Source organism: Oncorhynchus masou, chromosome 15 (genome assembly GCF_036934945.1).
Source record: "Oncorhynchus masou masou isolate Uvic2021 chromosome 15, UVic_Omas_1.1, whole genome shotgun sequence".
Lineage (NCBI taxonomy): Eukaryota > Metazoa > Chordata > Actinopteri > Salmoniformes > Salmonidae > Oncorhynchus > Oncorhynchus masou.
Window position 1 is genome coordinate 30,789,961 of NC_088226.1, and position 13,509 is coordinate 30,803,469.

General features: G+C 39.7%; 1 protein-coding gene across 3 annotated transcripts in view; it reads left to right on the plus strand.

Moving 5' to 3' along the window:
- The first annotated feature begins 1,076 nt into the window (after positions 1 to 1,076).
- The window catches only part of LOC135556144 (anoctamin-8-like), a 62,825-nt gene continuing 50,392 nt past the window's right edge, over positions 1,077 to 13,509 (plus strand). For 2 of the 3 annotated variants that reach the window (XM_064989089.1, XM_064989090.1), the window contains exon 1: positions 1,077 to 1,598. In XM_064989089.1, the coding sequence (XP_064845161.1) occupies positions 1,430 to 1,598 (169 nt within the window). In that variant the 5' untranslated portion in view covers positions 1,077 to 1,429. Of the gene's footprint in view, positions 1,619 to 13,509 lie in introns of all 3 variants that reach the window. The other variant, XM_064989091.1, reaches the window with a different exon arrangement.

Consider the following 13,509-nt stretch of genomic DNA (forward strand, 5'->3'; position numbering starts at 1 on the left):
GCAAATAAGATTAGTTTATATTCATGCTTACCAATACTGGCACCTGTTACATTTGGTTATTGTCAAATTCTTTCTGCAAGTGGTTCAATTGCCAGTGAAAACTGGAGAGAGGACAACCCTGTCTTGTGCCACTTTCTAAAGCAATTTCATCAGATAATGTATTATTTGTGTATATTTTTGATTAAGGAACATGTATATAATATTTTTTATTATATTTATTATTCCAGCTGGAAAGTTGAAATCTTCCAAATTTGTAATAGAAAAGGCCATTCAAGATGGTCGGAGCCTTTTCGGCATTAACAGACATTATTGATAAAATATATATCTTGTTTTTTAAGCCTTACTTTTGTAATATAGTAAATATCCTAACGTTAAGGCTATAAACTAATGTAACATTCAACCTGAAAATGGAGTAACACATCCATAGCCACATTTTGAGGTTACTGCAACAATACATTTCTTCTTACGCAATCATGTAAGCATGCCTGTTCAAGATAGAACCCATAGGTCATCACAGGTCAGTGGTGATCTTCACAATTGCTGTAATAATCTGCACAAAGTCTTGAAGAGTAGTACTACTGGTAATGCATCTCAACTGCAATCCAGCATCATTTGGTTGGGCTATTAGATGAAGCAGTGATATCATACTAATCTGCTGTATACATAAACACAATATAGATCATTGTATTCCCATTTGAACTTTGCTGTGCCTTTAAATGGTTGAAAGCACAGTGACATACATTTAGGTGCCAATTTAACCAACAATCTGACACTGTTTTTCCCTTGGAATTTGGTTGTGGTTTTATTAGTAGATGGTTGAAAGCATCATGATAATACATTGGACATTTTACTAACTTTTGTATTTTTGAGTGGGTGACTATAGGTTGTAATATCATTGATCAACGTCTCAACCAAATAGTACCCAATTATCTAAATTGAAATGACAGCGTGACCAGTGGGATTGGAAAGTAAATCGTTTAGTATTTTGACTGATATCAGATGGGGGGTGGCGCTTCATCGGGTAGTGGTTCTATAAAAAAAAACAATTTGCTCTCTGGCTGTTTGCAGAGGTCAGAGAAAGTGAAAGGTGTATTTATTGAAATGCTCTCTTGGAGGGCAAGGAGGAAAATAACGATATTTTATTTCCAGTGCATGTGTCTGTGTGTGGTGGCTGGCTTGTAGCATACGTGTCGTCTCCCCTTTTCTCTTAAGCCTCGATATTTAAGAATCAACCGAGCGCTATCCATCTGCTCGCATTCTGCTGCAAACTAGGATGAGCCACCAGCACAACAACCATCACTTCACGTTAATTTAACCTCTGTCTCTCTGACCCACCGGTCTGTCGCGGTCCCTGCTTTGCCTGCCTGAGATGCTATTTCATTCTCCCTTTTCCCGGAGAGTATCGTCCGTTACACCCCACTGAAATAGCATGCCTGAGACCGGGGCGACGGGAGCAGCAGCTGCAGCTGCCAGTATCAGCTCCTCCGACAGCAGAGACGGCACCGAGGGCTTTTGGCACAGACACCGATCGCAACGCGAGGGAGAAAAGACAGATCCAAGTGCTGCCTCCTCGCTGCAAACGTCCTCCGGTGTACTGGGTGAGCCCGTATTTCAAAGGGTCAGTTTGGCTTGTGGGCGGAAATGTAATGTAGTTAGAATTGCGGCTACGGGACGGGTAGATGCGACGGGAAACTAGACGAGCAATATAGGACCGGCGCTGCACCGTCCTTTCGTCTTTTCAGGCACATGGCCACCATAGAAACATCCCACATCTTATATTGTTTGTAGAAGGGTGTATTTGTCCTTAAATGTCACAGTATCATCGTCGCTGTCTCTAGACTAGCCTGCTAACACTCACTCCATATGTGTGTGTCGTAGGTTTGACATGTGGGAGGTTTAGCCTGTAATATCCAGCAACAACCTGGAATTACCATCCACTGTGCAAAAACTGGTTGAATCAACGTTGTTTCCATGTGAATTCAACCCCAAAATATAAACGTTTACCACGAAAACATAGGCGATATAGCCTGTTCAAACTAAAACGCATTACCCACAATGACAGTTGAATAGTTTGTTATTTAAATTAAGTATTTTGTGAAGATTCTTTGGCATTGTGCCCCCTTCTATCAACCTACTGGGCACACCACATACTTTCAATGTGGATAATTGGTAATATTTGGTAGATGTTGATCAATGAGATTACAATATTTATTTACCCATGCAAAAATAATTTGTTGAATTTTCAATGTGTTATCACTATGCTTGCAACCATCTAAAAGCATCAACAAATTCCAATGGAAAAACAATATCTGATTTTTGGTTTAGTTAGTGTAACGATCCTCTTCCTGTAAATGACTGGACCAAAGCGCAGCGTGGCACATGTTCATGATATTTTATTAACTCAGAACACTCGAACAAAGAGGAAAACGAACAGTTCTGTAAGGAAACTAAACCATACAGAAAACAACGACCCACAAAACCCATGTGGCCAAAAGCTACCTAAGTATGGTTCCCAATCAGAGACAACGATAGACAGCTGTCCCTGATTGAGAACCATACCTGACCAAAACAAAGAAATACAAAAACATAGAAAAAATAACATTGAATGCCCACCCAAATCACACCCTGACCAAACCAAAATAGAGACATAAAAAGCTCTAAGGTCAGGGTGTGACAGTTAGTCACCCAAATGTCCATCACTGTGCTTTCAATTAAATAGGATTAAATAGGAATACAAACACACTGATAACACTTTAAATAGGAATACAATGTCAGATATTTTGTTTATTTATACAACATTTTATTGTGTTATCAGTGTGTTAATAGCAGAACCAAGTGGCCTGGATTGCAGTTGAAAATACATAAAAATACAAGTGCAAGTCATCAATGCCGTTCAAGATTTTGCGCAGATTATTGCAGCAATTGTAAAGTTCTCCACAGACCTGCTATAACCTATGCATGCAATCTTGAACATGCACACTTTATGTAATTACATAAGAAAACATTTATAGTTACAGTAACCTCAATGTGGCCATTTTAATGTGGAAAGTTAGCCTTAACTTTAGTATTAAAAAAGTAATATTGAATTGTGTTTGGTTGACAACGCAACCAAATATCAACATTTAAAGGCGATGTATCTACTGATTGTTCCATATGAGCCACTGTCTTAATCCCATTCTTAAATTTTTATTTGTGGTTGAGTTGGAGACATGAATCCAACATATAGTTTGTTAACTTGTCTAAGTTAATAGGCTATTTATTGTATTTCAAAATTATATTGAATTGTGTTTGGTTGTCAACGCAACCAAATATCAACATTTGAAGGAGATTTGTCTTCTGTTTGGATAGTTGGCTCCATCTGTGCCACTGACTTTGTTTGTCTACAAATTGATAATTGATATGTTGGATTCATGTCTCCTTCTCAATCCCACAAAAAGTTAAAGAATCGGGTCTAAATCACACTTTTAAATGCTTAAATAAAGTTTGAATTATTCCTATTCTTTACCTTGATTTTGGGTTGAAATGGAGACTTGAATCCAACATATCAATTATTAATCTGTAGACAAACTGGAATTAAAGCCAGTGTCACAGATGGAACTATCCAAGCAGTAGATACATCTCCTTCAAATATTGATATTTGGATGCGTTGACATCCGAACACAATTCAATATCAGTATATATCATTACATTTGAAATCAACCAGAGCTTGAAACACTAGGCCTATTTTATTGTCTATTTTTAGTTAAATTCTGGGTTGAATTGAAACAGATGTTGATGATTTTGCAAACGCTATATAGGCCCATTGTCTTACGTCAGATGGCATCACTCCAACGCGATGCACTTCCCTCATCCAATCTGTCTTGTAGGACGTGGGACTCATCCTAAAATGTTAGGATTCCCAATCATCCGCTATTCAATTTTTTTTAACTTAGTTCCTAATTTTTGATATCACTGCACTCTATGACTCTATGAAATATGCAGAATAGCTAGCTAAATTATTACACAGCAGGGGTTCAAACTGTAGAACCCAGTTACTACATTTGAATATAAAATTGGATTTTATCAAACAAAATGATGGCTACATTTTATCTCTGGGACCCTCAGGATGACAAATCAGCAAGATTACTGAATGTAAGGACATTATTTACCTTCAGAGGTGAATGCCGATCGCGTAAAGAGTGACTGTTGTCAGAAATCCGTCCGTAGATCAGCGTGTTTCTCTGCGATCGTTGGGATCAGCTGAGTGCAGCACAGGCTGAGCTAACGGGAGGCTATCACTGCAGAACAGGCAGCGCCAACAGCTTCTTCAAAAGTCATCATTTGTGATAAAATATTGTTGCTAAAGTTGCCTGCTAACTAGCTAGGTTGTGGAGGAAACATTTGGTGTTCAGCACTGAGTGTGTGCTTTAGGTTAGCTTCCTATTAATTTCATATGAGGTGAATGGCTTAGAGCTACGTTAACAACCTAATGGAAAAATGTAAGCTAGTTGTCGTGCACATTGTCAAACTCCAGAAATACTGCTCTGTCAAGCACCAAACTTCTTCGCTAAATGTAGGCAACTAAGACTACCTCAGCAAAAAAATCTTGACAATCAATTATGGATTTATTGTTTTAGCATATATTAATTTGTACTATTTGAGAGTGAAATTGGCTTCATTAGGCGACGTCGCCTAGGTAATATGTAATGTTATGAAAACTCATTGTAGCCAAACTACTTTTGAGCTATCCCATTACCCTTTGTGAGATACAAGACAGATCAGTGCAGGCGGAATCAACGCATCATTGATGATATTATATATGAGTGATAAAGTATGGTCACATGATTTGTTCTGTTAAACCTGCCCTTTGGAATGACTTTGAACAAATTAATTTCTTCCTAATTGAAGGAAAAGCAAGAGAAATAGAGAGAGGGAGAGATTTTGTTAGTTCTTTCCTCACTTTCAGCTTTTTTCAAATGCAGCTAGCTAGTTTAGCCTACTGAAACACCCTGCTCAAACCGAGGGAAACCGAGCTAGCTGGCTAACACAACACTGGAACTCTTCCAAGTCAAGGTAAGCTTTTATTGCCACCGGGACCCGCCGGTGTAACTACTTACTGACTGTAACATTACTGCATGATTGTAGCGGGTTTACTAATGTGTGAGCGTCTGCTAAATGACTTAAATGTAAATGTAAATGTTAGTTCTGTTAGCTATGCTGACTATGATGTTACTTTAGTAAATATGGTGAGATCAATGTAGGCTATGTCTAGCGGTTTGGCTTGGAAAGGTTTTTTCACCTGGTCACATACAGCTGATGTGTTGTGTCTTTCCCACAAGCGAAGGGAAGAGGTGAAAGGAGGAGAGAGCATAATGTCGATGTGAGAAGGAATTCTACATGGCTGCTATGAAACTGAACTGTGTTTGTGTGATCAGGGGTGTATTCATTCTGCCAATTCTGTGGAAAAACGTTTCTTAAACAGAAGCAAACAGAACAAAACGGGGATAAACATACCTGAATTTGTCCAATAGAAACTCCTGTTTGCAACTGTTGGACTAATGATTACACCCACTATCAGCTAGATGCAGGCAAAAGTGTGCACGGCGTTATTGAATGTTATTGTCTGTCCATGTGTCACTGCCTGTCACATCAAATTTGTCTCTCGACCTGTGTGCACCTACGTTGTAAACTTTCATTCAAAGGCTAGGTTGTAGCAACCTCATGATGGTTATAGGGACATTTTGAGTATCATGTAGTAGCCTAAACCTATCGCTGTTACATTTTAAACTGGGTGAATGGAATATGAATGACAGTCATCCAATATGCTGTAATAGAAATAAGGCTATGCTCATGAATAAACTAATCGTCCCCCTCATCTGAAAAGGCACTGATATGCAAATGCTGTAGATTGATACATTTTCCAGTAGGTGCTGCCCATACAGTTTTTTTCTGATAGTGGATATAACATTGAAGAACTGATGGTTGATAGGATAAGCACAGTGATGTCATTATGTTTTTTGCAGTGGTGTAAAGTTACAAATTAAAAATACTTTGAAGCACTACTTAAGCATTTTTCTTGTAGCTGTACTTCACTACTTATATTTTTGACAACTTTTACTTTTACTCCACTACATTCCTAAAGAAAATATGTACTTTTTACTCCAATACATTTTCCCTGAAAACAAAAAGTACTCATTACATTTTGAATGCTGGGGCAGGACAGCAATGTGGTCCATTTCACACACCTATCAATATAAAGCGTTGTCATCCCTACTGTCTCTGATTTAGTGCACTCACTAAAGACATACTGTGTTTGTAAATTATGTCTGAGTGTTGGAGTGTGCCCCTGGCTGACCATAAATAAAAAAAAAAAACAAGAAAATCGTGCCGTCTGGTTTGCTTAATACAAGGAATTTGATGTATACCACTTTTACTTTGTACAGTGCATTCGGAAAGTGTTCAGACCCCTTCCCTTTTTCCAGATTTTGAAACGTTATAGCCTTATTCTAGAATTGATGAAATGATTTATTTTCCTCATTAATCTACACACAATAACCCATAATGACCAAGCGAAAACAGGTTTTTAGAAATAAAATATAAAAACAGAAATACCTTATTTACATAAGTATTCACACCCTTTGCTATGAGACTCGAAATTGAGCTCACTTGCATCCTGTTGATTGAACATTATTTGGAAAGGCACACACCTGCCTATATAAGGTCCCACAGTAGACAGTGCATGTCAGAGCAAAAACCAAGCTCGAAGGAATTGTCCGTCGAGACAGGGCTATGGGGAAGGGTAACAAAATATTTCTGCATCATTGAAGGTCCCCAAGAACACATTGGCCTCCATCATTCTTAAATGGAAGAAGTTTGGAAGCACCAACTCTTCCTAGTGCTGGCCGCCCAGCCATTTTAAATCCACTTCAATCAGTGTAGATGAAGAGTAGGAGACAAGTTAAAGAAAGATTTTTAAGCCTTGAGACAATTGAGACAGAGACATGGGTTGTGTATGTGTGCCATTCATATGGTAAATGGGCAAGACAACATGTAAGTTCTTTGAACAGTTCATGGCAGTACGCACAACAGTTTCCCGTGTGTATCAAGAATGGTCCACCACCCAAAGGACATCCAGCCAACTTGACACAACTCTGGGAATCATTGGAGTCAACATGGGACAGCATCCCTATGGAATGCTTGACACCTTGTAGAGTCCATTCCCCGACGAATTGAGTGTTCTGAGGGCAAAAGATGGTGCCAGTCACTATTAGGAAGGTGTTCCTAATGTTTTGTACACTTCGTGTAGTATATATTATGGGCCGTATTTCCCAGTTGGTTCATGGGGGAGAATAGCTGGGGAGTCAGTGCAGACTTTCATCATGATTAACATATCACATAACTGCTTTCACACGTGTCAGTGTCTGTCAGCACCACGCCGCCACACAGCATGTTGAGTCCTGATGCCTGATTCCACCTTAGCCCTGCTCTCTGTTTTAGCCGGGCGGGGAGGATTGGATGTTTCTTCTCCATGTTTTAAGCAGCTCTTCCTAATCCTTTTTCAGTTAGCCTAAAGTAGCTTTGATCCATTAAGACACCGTCCTTTGTGACCTCACCCTCTCAGTCCCTTCCCTCGTCCTCTACATTAATTACATGTCCATCATATAACATAGTCATCTTAGGATGAGTCCCAAATGGTACCCTGTTCCCTATGTGGTCCACTACTTTTGACCAGGGGAATAGGCTGCCATTTGGGGCGTCTCCGTAGTTTCAGAAAGTATTGACCACTCCAGTGCAGAGTGGTGGTGCTGATAAGATACAGATGGTTACAGTAGTGAAATCAGGGCATGGGTTTTATGGTGGATATTCATTCAACCAGAACATCAGTGTTTTTATTGTTTGGAAGGGACATCCATTATTGAAAAGTCAAAGGCAAGCAAAAGTTTCTGTGGAGTTTCCCTAACCTGATATAATAGGTTTTGGTTGTGAAGAGGGTTATTCCTCTTATGTACTTGAACTGTGCTTATAACAAGTATATTTTCTAATTCCCATTGGTTTTACTGTATTTCTCTCTATAGATCAAGTGAAGCACTGATCTGAGCAATACGAGTCCCCAAGTTAAGACTAAACTCGAACACTCTTGGAGAACAAACTCTGAGCATGAGAGTGTGAAGCACGGGAGTTTGCATATTGAGAAACTCCCCTCCTGTCTAAAACGATCAGCTCATGAGAAGGGTTTTCACTCTGCCGACTCAAACAACCTCAGAAAGTGGCACTCAATCTATTCTGTGATTTTGGTGAGATAGGATGGGGGGTCCATTTTCGTTTGTCTAAACTTATTTAACAGAGTTTCTTTCTTCAGAACTCAGCATTAATAAAGGCGATTCTCCTTGTGCAATAAGGCACAAGTAAAATGTTGTAAAAGGAATAGGTCGGTATTTTGTCAATCGTGGATACCGTTTTTATGTCTCTGTCCAGTATAAAGGAAGCTAGAGGTAGTTTCACAAGTCAGTGCTAACTTGTTATAGACTTCCAGTCATTGCACTAACGATAGTTTGGAACTTCCTTCAAACTGCATGCAGATACAAAACAATTGTATCCACAAGTTTATCTGACTCTGGGGAAGTAGATTGCCAAAATCCCGAACTATCCCTCTAAGCAGGGATATGCACACTGTCTCAGCACACATCATCCACACACCCTTGGCACTGACAGGGATTTCACTTTCTCTGTTTCTCTCTTTTTACCCCTCAGCAAGGAGTCCTCCGCTCTGCTTTAAGCAGATTTAGACAGGTCCAATGTCACACAAGTTGGTTTAAATGCACTCTTAGAAAGAAAGGTGCTATCTCGAACCCAAAAGGGTTCTTTGGCTGTCCCCTTAGTGAGAAATAGCAATAGCTTCTTTTTGTAGGCACCAACTCCGTCATGGTTCGTTGGACAAAACTTATGAGGAAAATGTTTTTGTAGGTTTAATCTTCATCCGCTTACGTCACTTTTTGTGAATATTATATAATAATAAAAAGGCATCATAATTCATAGTCATGTTAACTGACTGCTATTATCTCATAGAACCAAACGTATAAGATCTCCTAAGCCTGTGTTAATCTCAGACCTTAATTTCGTCATTTATTCCAAAACCCTATTCTTTCCCCCTTCGTTTTTCCCATCGGGATGGCTGAACGAACCAGAGCTAACTTATTTCCTGGTTTTAGGACTATAGAAGAACCCTTTGAAGAACCCTTTTTGGTTTCAGGTAGAACCCTTTCCACAGAGGGTTCTATCTGGAACTAAAAACGGTTTCTGCCTGGAATCAAAAATGTCTCCTACTGGGGACAGCCGAAGAACACTTTTTTTCTAATAGTGCACACTAACCCTCTGTGACAGCACTGAAAGGCAAGACAATTTATGCAAAAGCATCAAACTCACCACCACATTTGTAGAAGCAAGAACCTACACTTTTTACTGTAGACATTGCAGTACACATTCTATTCAATTCTATCTGATCCTATTTTATTCTAACATCACAATACGGTGAGGAGTATTCGATTTGGCTACTGGGGAGCAAGAAGATCCCCACCTTCTCAAAAAACCATTGACAACTATGTGCTGTTTTCAAGGGATTGTTAAATAAATGTTATAGCTAACTATTTGGTTTTAATATTTTAATATTAAAATTATGGTTTTAATATTTGGTTTTAATATCACTAATATCATGAAGAGTATGGTCAGAACTACACCATCATCAGAGTTATACATCAAGTAACTGCATGCTTTTCATGATCAGTAAACACCAATTGATCATGCCATTTAAGATACGTGAGTGTCAGTATTTGGCCAGGGTTGTTCCGGGTTTTGGTCAGTAGATGTCCCCATTGTGCTTTTTGTCCCTATGTTTTTCCCTTGATCCCCATTATTATTTGCACCTGTGTCTCGTTTCCCCTGATTGTATTTAAACCCTTTGTTTCCCTCAGTTCTGTGCTCTGTGTTTGTATGTTAGCACCCTGCCCTAGTGTTCTGTGTGCTCTTGTCGATTCCGGGTGAAGTTCTTGTGGTATTCTGTTTTTTGTTTTTGTTTATTTTTGGTGAGTTTCTTTTGAGGTCTTTTTGTGTTTTTCCTACCACCTTTTGGATTTGCCATTTTTTGTATTTTAGGATTTTTTCTTTATTAAATACACCGTCTTAAGTACTGCTGTGTCTGCCTCATCTTCTGGGTTCTGCTGTCTATTCGTGGCTCAGTTGGTTAAGTGACTGTTTCTCACTCCGGAGACCCAGGTTCGAAACCGGGTCCTGACACGTGAGGGTAACCTATCCATTTACACCGGTAAATCCTCGTCCTGGTAAAGTTGCCAGTCGGACTTCTGTCATCACCACTGTAGATGGCAAGCAAATCAAACTATATTTGGAAATAGCTGGCCATCTAGTTTATACCCTGAAAGTTAGCTTCTTAACCAGCCATATTGACGTGATCTGTTATTAGTTAGCTAGCTAATTTGATATCGTCCATCGATCAATGTAGCATATCATGTCTTGTCAGCAGCAATCAGAATTAAACACTCTTAAAAACAATGTTGAAAAGGGGATAATGTTAGCTAACTTCGTGAGGTAGCCCTACGTTGGTTGGAGAAAAAAGTACATTAGGTATAATTACCACTGTTTTAAGCCAACTGTTTCTACCAGTAGCTTGCAAAGAAAACATCAGCTAACAGTACATTGACAAATGCTCCTTTCTGCCAATATTGAGAGATATCGTGAGGCTACCCCACTGAGCTGTAATAAGAATGTTCTACCCTCGCATATCTGAATGGTGGCCAATATTGAGAGATCGTGAGGCTACCCCACTGAGCTGTAATAAGAATGTTCTACCCTCGCATATCTGAATGGTGGCCAATATTGAGAGATATCGTGAGGCTACCCCACTGAGCTGTAATAGGAATGTTCTACCCTCGCATATCTGAATGGTGGCCAATATTGAGAGATATCGTGAGGCTACCCCACTGAGCTGTAATAAGAATGTTCTACCCTCGCATATCTGAATGGTGGCCAATATTGAGAGATATCTTAAGGCTACTCACACATATCTGAAATGACATGAACAATTATTGATGTTTACTGATCACGAAAAGCATGTAGTTACAGTGGGGCAAAAAAGTATTTCGTCAGCCACCAATTGTGCAAGTTCTCTCACTTAAAAAGATGAGAGGCCTGTAATTTTCATCATAGGTACACTTCAACTATGACAGACAAAATGAGAAAAAAAAATCCAGAAAATCACATTGTAGGATTTGTTGTTAATTTATTTGCAAATTATGGTGGAAAATAAGTATTTGGTCTATAACAAAAGTTTTTCTCAAAACTTTGTTATATACCTTTTGTTGGCAATGACAGAGGTCAAACATTTTCTGTAAGTCTTCACAAGATTTTCACTCATTGTTGCTGGTATTTTGGCCCATTCCTCCATGCAGATCTCCTCTAGAGCAGTGAAGTTTTGGGGCTGTTGCTGGGCAGCACGGACTTTCAATTCCCTCAAAAGATTTTCTATGGGGTTGAGATCTGGAGACTGGCTAGGCCACTCCAGGACCTTGAAATTCTTCTTACGAAGCCACTCCTTCGTTGCCCAGGCGGTGTGTTTGGGATCATTGTCATGCTGAAAGACCCAGCCACGTTTCATCTTCAATGCCCTTGCTGATGGAAGGAGGTTTTCACTCAAGATCTCACGATACATGGCCCCATTCATTCTTTCCTTTACACGGATCAGTCGTCCTGGTCCCTTTGCAGAAAAACAGCCCCAAAGCATGATGTTACCAGTGGGAGAACTTGCAAAATATGTGGCTGACTAAATACTTTTTTGCCCCACTGTACTTGCTGTAAAACTCTGATAGAGCTACATTTGGAATAATCTGACATTTTGTAGTTCCGACTACGCTCTTCAAGAGGTGATATTACAACCCAATAGTTCTTATTTATTTAACAATCCCTTGAAACCGATGTGCAGTTGCCAGTTGAGGGTCTCCTAGACCCCCAGCAGGCAAATCCCACACTCTGCGCCTTATTGTGCCGTTTTATTGATAACTACCTATTAATAGACTTCTCCTCTCATAGCACCATAGACTACTGCTTTATAGGAGAAGCACATTGATGTTTTTGATATTTTAACAGCCAGTCCATTGCACAACCTGGTTACAATGTCTTATGAGAAGTGATCCAATGTTTTCAGGGTTAAAAGAGCCTACAAACTAGCCTGCATAGTGTGTATAGCTTACACTTAGGCTAAATCCATGATGAAGTAGCTATAGATATTATGAGGTATACTTAGGTTAACATTTAGGTCTACATTAAAGGGCACTTCATTGAATATAACAGGCTTTTACAATTTCTACTTACAAGTATCAAAGGGAAGCAAAGGGCATTAATTTCATGGAACGACCCAAAGATCGGGTAGATTAAAGATAGCAGTTGCTGTGCAGTCTACGGGACATATTTAGGGATGATGAGAGTATTTGTGAGCAACCTGGTGGGGCCCTCCAGTCCGTTCTCTCAAGTTGCTGTCTTGTGTTTCTATCGTTCTTCCAGAGATGAAAAATGGTCATACATTTATCTTGTCTGTCCGAGGGTGAAATCTAGTCAGCCTGCCTCTTACTCAAGAGCCTGTGGTTATGGTTTTGACTGGCTTGTGGATGCATGTGGACTCTCTTCCTAAAAGTTAGGTCTATTCTAGACATGAGAAATGTTTGCATTTCATCTATAAACATCCACCTTGCCAATACAGAGAGGCTTTTGAATGTCTTTCTTGAGCATGTCACCCTGTGATCGCTGCCCGCAGAGTCAATACTGCTGTTCTTTGGTGTGTGTAAATAGATATTGCAATTCTCATGGAAACTGAGAATCCCTCTCCTTTATCCTCCCTGAGCAGGGGGGGACTGAGCAGGAGGGGATTTTTGTTGTTGTTGCTAAGCGAGGCCAGTAGAAGTACAATGGCGATGGAGCCATGCAGAGGAAGGCTGTTTTCAGCCTCAGTCATGACATGGGGAATATCACCAGATCAGCTCCTCTCTATCCTCTACCGAAGGGCTTTTTAGTTAGCCTACAGGGGAGAGGAACACTTTCTGGTCCATTTTCAGGCATTAGTATTTCAGCACCAGTTCATCACTGTCTCTCCTCTTTTCCTAATTGGTTATTCCAAAAATAGATGACAGATTCAGTTCTGAATACGTTTTATATTTGTGGAAAATGAGCAGTGGATATTAAAAACCCCCACATACAATCATATTAGTTATCTTTCGGTGCATAGGCAACGTGATTAAAACACAGTTGCTAACCAAACTCCTCGCTGTGATTCTTGTGCCACTTTTGACCCCTCAGCAAAACTAAAACAAGAAGGTCAACTGCCTTTGTGCAGTGTTGCATGAGAACCTCTCACAAATAACCTCTCACAAATAGGCTGTCAGGAAAATACCCTGATTCTGCACCCGACATTTCCACTTTAGAAATGTCTAAGTGTTTTTGTCTTATGTTGATGTCCTCAGAATTGTGTCA